A 7,487-nucleotide genomic window follows, 5' to 3' on the forward strand; every position below is an offset into this window, starting at 1 on the left:
ATATATTATTCTATCTTGATTATAAGAATATATACTATTTGTATTTTATTTCAATATTTATTATATGATACATATCAGGGGGGGGAGGGGCGATCTATGATCCCATTATTATACATATAATTGTATTATTACATCTTTATGGAATGAATATATAGAAGATTAGATCTTTAGATCTCCCGTCTATGGGATTGGCGGAGTGAGCGCTCTGCCTCCCCCTGGTGTCAGTCTCCGGGTAGTGCACTGTTTCTGTTATGGTTCTCTGACGTCATCGCTCCGCGCCGGAAGTCCCCCGCACGTGGTACACATGGAGTCGCTGGGATTTCTGGCGGAGGAGCTGCACCGGGTGGAGGCGCTTAAATTCGGGCGCTTCCAGCTGAAGAGCGGAATTTTCTCCCCGGTGTACTTCGACCTGAGAGTCATCGTGTCCCACCCGACCCTCCTTAACCAGGTCCGGGGGAGGGGAACAGGGGAAGGGTATAGGAGGGGGACAGGGGAAGGGTATAGGAGGGGGACAGGGGAAGGGTATAGGAGGGGGACATGGGAAGGGTATAGGAGGGGGAGGGGGACAGGCAGTGAAATGTGTATATAGATCTGTGTGATGGAGGACATGAAATACTTGTATTATATATAATGACATTCTGCCCCTCCTCCTCCGTCCTATGGAAATGTAGTGCGCTCTTCTGTAGCTTTCTCTCTCAATCTAGTACATCAAATGATGCAGTTTTGTTGTTTTGGTTCTGATTGGACATGTTTTTTTTGTCTCCTCCCCCCCAGGTGGCAGATCTTCTCTATCAGACCTCCCAGGATGGGGGTACTCGGTACGATTCGGTATGTGGAGTGCCATACACCGCCCTGCCCCTCGCCTCCCTCATCTGTGCCAAACACGGAGTGCGCATGCTCATCCGCAGGAAGGAGGCCAAGGACTACGGTGAGCCGCTGTCATACCTGGGTGGGGGAGGGGGGTTATATTTGTTCCTTTTGAGTGCCTCCCCGCCGTGTACACTATTCACACATCACATGTTATCCGTGTGTAAAACATTTTATTGTGAAGGTGGCAACCCACCCCTCTAAGAATTTCATGTGTCTTGGTAAAATGGGGAGGCACGGAGTGTTTCCATATCCACAGAGGAAGTAGAGTGGGGGGATCCCAGCACAGTGTAGGGGAGAGAGAAAGAGAGAGGGAGAATGTCTGTCTGCAGCCCCTCCTGTACCCCATGTCCCAGTCTGTGAGAGCCCTGGGGGGGGGGGGGGGGCAAAGAGCAGGGAGAACCTGGAGTGTGCTGGGGGGCGGAGAGTGCTGAGAAAAGTGGAGAGCACAGGAGCTGCAGCGGCTGCATGAAGAATATAGAAAATCAATTCCAATATGTTCAGTCTCCCCACCGCTCCTCTTATTCAGGCACACGGGGAGGCTGCACGGGCGCTCGCCTTCTCTCCGGTCGGCCAGGCAGCATAAGAGCTCCTTCCTCTTCACCCTCATGGGACAACACAGCTGGATAGTTTCAGTGACCCCCCGGCCCCGACTGCAGCTGAACCAAATAGGAAGCGGGTGCGGAGAGGTCGGGTAAACGGCGCAGGCTGGAGTAGCTCAGCTGCGAGTCCAACATGGATATGCCTCCCGCATGCCTTGGAGCCGGGTGCTGTCATCCAGCTGCTGCCGCCACCTAGAGGCCTCTACTGTCCTGCTCCCTGCATTTGCTACCACCGGACCGGGAATGTCCGTGATGAGACCTTGACATCAGTGTTTGATCAAAGGCAAATTAGGCTGTCGCGAGGCCTCTGTGAGTGCGGGGCCTTAGGCGATCGCCTTATTTGCCTAATTAGAGAGCCGTGTGTGTGTATATATGTGTGTGTATGTATATGTGTGTGTGTGTGTGTGTGTGTGTGTATATATATATATATATATATGTGTGTGTGTGTATATATATGTATATGTACACACACAATCATGCTAGTATATAGAAGTAGTAGTATTGGGAGCATCCCTATTAATACAATGTAAACATTCCATGAATGAATGAAATACTTATATAGCGCACAATGCGAACTGAATCGCCTCTAGGCGCTGTGGCGAGCTTTGATCATCTGCTAAGAATGAATGAAATCCATGATTACAATCATATATATATATATATATATATATATATATATATATATATATACACACAATATGACATTTATAAAAACCTACCACGTTAGAACATGTGGATATGAGGTTAGGAGCTGATGGCGAGGATAAAAAGAATGCAGCACAGCAAACTCAAAGTTGGCAAAGAATTAATGTATTTACAATCTTGATTTCCACTTCATCAGGAGAAGCTGCAATAAGTGTCACTATATAGAGAAGAATTGCATGATTATGGGTGGAGCGTGTAGATAGAATATTGTCGAAAGGGGAGAAGAGGAACAAAAGAATACTCACACATCTGCTCCAAGGTTCACCACGTGGTGTAGTGGATTGAGGGCCAAGTGGGGATGTCTGTGCCGAGAACTGAGGGAGAACTGCCCCTGGACACAAAGGCACATAGAGGAGAACATCGGGGGGGATAAATATCTCCATTGTGTGGTCAACAATCCAAAAAGGGGTTTGTATAGACCTAATCCATAAAAAAAAAATGTATGTATGTATGTATGTATGTATTATCTATATCTCTCAATATCAATTGCCTCAGTGACGTTGAGTAAATTCAAAAAGCGCTAAAGAAACCAAATTACTCTAGGGCCGCTTTCACAGTGGGGCGTCGGCGGTAAAGCGGCGCTATATTATTTTTTTTGTTTGTTTTTTTTTTTAGCTGCGCTTTACCGTCATATCTGCAGAGGTATTCGGCTGCTAGCGGGGCGCTTTTAACTACCTGCTAGCTGCCGAAAAAGGGTTAAAATCACCCACAAAGTGAGGCTGCAGCAGCACTTTGCCAGCGGTATAGCCGCGCTGCCCTATTGATTTCAATGGGAAGGAGCGATGTATTCACCGCTCCAAAGATGCTGCTACCCTGTTTCCCCCGAAAATAAGACCTACTGTGATTGTCGGTGATGGCTGCAATATAAGCCCTACCCTGAAAAAAATAAGACCTGCAAGGACTTTAACTAGGGCTTATTTGGGGGGGGTAGGGCTTATATTGCAGCCATCACCGACAATCACGCTAGGTCTTATTTTCAGGGAAACAGGGTAGCAGGACTTTTTCTAGCGCCCTGCCAGCGCACCGCTCCAGTGTGAAGGTCCTCGGGGCTTTCACACACTGGAGACACGGGAGCGGCTCTTTCGGGGCGCTATTTTTAGCGCTGTAGCGCCTGCAAATCGCCCCAGTGTGAAAGGGGTCTTAAAAAGGAGATTGTGAAATTGATAGGAAGTGCTCATAAACCAATTGAAACTTGGAAATTAATGCCTAATAAGTGAATGAATAATGTAAGAAGTGGGGGGGGGGGGGATAAGATAACCAATTGGGAGAACTTGGAGATAGAGATACAAAGTAACATTGTTTATAAACATTGAGTTGGATGACTTTCTTTGGCAGCAGCGTCTAGTTAGTTTTCAGAGCTGAGAATCGCCCGCGGTTGGAAGGGGGACATGACGGAGGGACAGAAGGACTAGATGTAGCCCTCGCACATCCTGTGTACCTTGATAAAAAAAAAAAATGTGGGCATGTGTAGCACATTCAGTGTCCAAGTAGTTAGTGTTTCTATCCCAGGTGAATATTGTTATGTTTTAGGTTGTCTTGAAACAGCAGCAAGTTGTCTCTTGGTCTTTGCCAGGACAGTTGACTGTTGGGGTAAATGTAAGTCTCTTTACTTCATACATTGAGTATTTTTTTTTTTTTTCCTGTCCTTTTTTACAGGAACGAAGAAGCTTATTGAAGGGACGATCGTCCCCGGGGAGACCTGTCTGATCATCGAAGATGTAGTGACCAGCGGCTCGAGCGTCCTGGAGACGGCGGAGGTGTTGAAGGAGGAGGGTCTGCAGGTGACGGATGCCATCGTGTTGGTGGACAGAGAGCAGGGTGGCCGGGAGAGGTTGGCAGAGAACGGGATCCGGCTCCATGCGGTCAGCACTCTGACACAACTCCTGGACCTCCTGCAGAATCTGGGGAAGGTGGACACCGAGATGGTGGAGAGCGTCCGCAGGTTCGTCCGGGAGAACAAGGTCACCGGGCCCCCGTCTGACCCCGGCAAGGAACCCTGCCCCACCCTGAGCTATTCCTCCCGCGCTGCCCTCCCGGGGGCCCACCCGCTGGCCAGGCGTCTCCTCGCCATCATGGAGAAGAAGCAGAGCAACCTCTGCATATCGGCCGACGTCACCGACTCGGCGCGTCTTCTCCAGCTGGCCGCAGAGCTGGGACCGTCCATCTGCATGCTGAAGACTCATGTGGATGTTCTGATAGACTTCACCGCCGACGTCGCCTCCCAGCTCCGAGCGCTCGCCGACCAGCATGACTTCCTCATATTCGAGGATCGCAAGTTTGCTGATATTGGGAACACCGTGAAACACCAGTATGAGGGTGAGAATCTGCATGTTCCACTGGTTCCTGTAGATGGGACACCCCAAAAATCATTCTTCTTCCATAGATGACGGCATAACGAATGCCAAACTGTGTGTGTGTGTGTGTGTATGTGTGTATATATATATATTTACACCCACACCCATGCATACATTTTTATTTATTAGGGCTGGGGAAAAAATCAATTTGAGCCGAGAGGCCAAATCGATCTAAAATTTTCAGCAAATCGTTTTTTTTTTCGCCAGGACCGGTGCTGACACCGCGACGGTCCTGAGGAGCTGCGGGCTGGAGTTTTTAGGCGAGGCCGGACGCTGCGGACTAGGCCGAAGCCACAGCCTCGCCTAAACTCCTGCCCGCCGCTCCTCAGGACCGGCGCGGTGTCCATCATTAAAAAAAAAAAAAACTCCTATTTAAATCGTAAAATGTCTGCTGTCATTTCCTTCATCCTCGGTGTGTTACCGATATTCATTTGTTCCTTCTCTGCCCACTAGGGGGCCTCTATAAGATCGCTTCATGGTCGGATTTGGTGAACGCCCATGCGGTGCCCGGCCCCGGGGTGGTACAAGGCTTGCAGGCGGTCGGAGAGCCTTTGGGTCGGGGCTGCCTTGTGATCGCAGAGATGAGTTCTCAGGGGTCTCTCGCCACCGGAGATTACACCAAGGCAGCTGTGAGTATTGGGGAGGGGATGTCACTAATGTTATCACATTCCGGTGTATATAGTTACATAAGTCCAACCTATGTGTGTGATTATATGTCAGTATTACATTGTATATCCTGTATGTTGCGGTCGTTCAGGTGATTATCAGTGCCCCCCCACTGAGACCACCACCTGTGGAAGGAAATTCCACATCCTTGCTGCTCTTGCAGTAAAGAACCCTCTACATGGTTTAAGGTTAAACCTCTTTTCTTCTAATTTTAATGAGTGGCCACGAGTCTTGTTAAACTCCCTTCCACAAAAAAGTTTTCTCCCTATTGCGGGGTCACCAGTCCGCTATTTGTATATTGTGTGGTCACCAGTCCGCTATTTGTATATTGTGGGGTCACCAGTCCGCTATTTGTATATTGTGGGGTCACCAGTCCGCTATTTGTATATTGTGGGGTCACCAGTCTGGTATTTGTATATTGTGGGGTCACCAGTCCGGTATCTATATATTGTGGGGTCACCAGTCCGGTATTTGTATATTGTGGGGTCACCAGTCTGGTATTTGTATATTGTGGGGTCACCAGTCTGGTATTTGTATATTGTGGGGTCACCAGTCTGGTATTTGTATATTGTGGGGTCACCAGTCTGGTATTTGTATATTGTGGGGTCACCAGTCTGGTATTTGTATATTGTGGGGTCACCAGTCTGGTATTTGTATATTGTGGGGTCACCAGTCTGGTATTTGTATATTGTGGGGTCACCAGTCTGGTATTTGTATATTGTGGGGTCACCAGTCTGGTATTTGTATATTGTGGGGTCACCAGTCTGGTATTTGTATATTGTGGGGTCACCAGTCTGGTATTTGTATATTGTGGGGTCACCAGTCTGGTATTTGTATATTGTGGGGTCACCAGTCTGGTATTTGTATATTGTGGGGTCACCAGTCTGGTATTTGTATATTGTGGGGTCACCAGTCTGGTATTTGTATATTGTGGGGTCACCAGTCTGGTATTTGTATATTGTGGGGTCACCAGTCTGGTATTTGTATATTGTGGGGTCACCAGTCTGGTATTTGTATATTGTGGGGTCACCAGTCTGGTATTTGTATATTGTGGGGTCACCAGTCTGGTATTTGTATATTGTGGGGTCACCAGTCTGGTATTTGTATATTGTGGGGTCACCAGTCTGGTATTTGTATATTGTGGGGTCACCAGTCTGGTATTTGTATATTGTGGGGTCACCAGTCTGGTATTTGTATATTGTGGGGTCACCAGTCTGGTATTTGTATATTGTGGGGTCACCAGTCTGGTATTTGTATATTGTGGGGTCACCAGTCTGGTATTTGTATATTGTGGGGTCACCAGTCTGGTATTTGTATATTGTGGGGTCACCAGTCCGGTATTTGTATATTGTGGGGTCACCAGTCCGGTATTTGTATAATGAAATCATATCCCCTCTCAGGCGTCTCTTCTCCAGAGAGAATAAGTTCAGAGCTCACAACCTTTCCTCATAACTAATATCCTCCAGACCCTTTATTAGCTTTGTTGCTCTTCTTTGTAGTCGCTCCATTTCCAGTACATCCTTCCTGAGGACTGGTGCCCAGAACTGGATAGTATACTCCAGGTGCGGCCGGACCAGAGTCTTGTAGAGGAGAGAATTATCCTTTTATCTCTGGAGTTGATCCCTTTTTAATGCCAATATTCTCAGCTTGGCATTGCTGAGCCCATCATCTACTAGGACCCCCAGGTCCTTCTCCATCCTAGATCTCCCCCCCCCCCCCCCCCAGTCTATAGATTGCATTCAGATTTTTGCCACCCAAATGAATTATTTGATATTTTTCTACATTGAACCTCATTTGCCATGTAGTTGCCCCTCCCCCCCATTCATTTATTTAGATCTTTTTGCAAAGTTTCCACATCCTGCGGAGAAGTTATTGCCCTGCTTAGCTTAGTATTGTCCGCAAATACAGAGATTGAACTGTTTACCCCATCCCCCTCCTCCAGATCATTTATCAACAAATGAAATAGGATTGGTCCCAGCACAGAACCCTGGGGGACCCCACTACCCTCCCCCGACCATTCCGAGTACTCCCCATTTATCACCACCCTCTGAACTCGCCCTTGTAGCCAGTTTTCAATCCATGTACTTACCCTATGGGGGGGGGGGGGGTTTGTGAATTCATCCTCTTCTGATCAGGATTATCATCTAGAGTCCCTTTTGGACAGTAATAAATATAATACCCCAATTTGCACTTTTGTCCCCGTGGATTGATTGAAAAATCCTTTTTTTTTCTTTTTTTCTTGATATTAACCACTTCCCGACCAGCGCACGCCGATGTACGTCGGCAGAATGGC

The 7,487-nt window shown here is 47.8% G+C and overlaps 1 protein-coding gene across 1 annotated transcript in view; it reads left to right on the top strand.

Moving 5' to 3' along the window:
- Positions 1–266: 266 nt before the first annotated feature.
- UMPS (uridine monophosphate synthetase) overlaps positions 267–7,487 on the top strand; it is a gene marked incomplete at its 3' end in the record, with an annotated part of 8,538 nt that continues 1,317 nt past the window's right edge. The window contains 4 exon segments of the mRNA XM_077449742.1: positions 267–448; positions 775–928; positions 3,831–4,490; positions 4,982–5,157. Coding sequence (XP_077305868.1) covers positions 305–448; positions 775–928; positions 3,831–4,490; positions 4,982–5,157 — 1,134 coding nt within the window.

Source organism: Lithobates pipiens, unplaced genomic scaffold (genome assembly GCF_037356315.1).
Source record: "Lithobates pipiens isolate NorthernLeopardFrog02 unplaced genomic scaffold, aLitPip1_a1.2 Scaffold_22, whole genome shotgun sequence".
Classification (NCBI taxonomy): domain Eukaryota; kingdom Metazoa; phylum Chordata; class Amphibia; order Anura; family Ranidae; genus Lithobates; species Lithobates pipiens.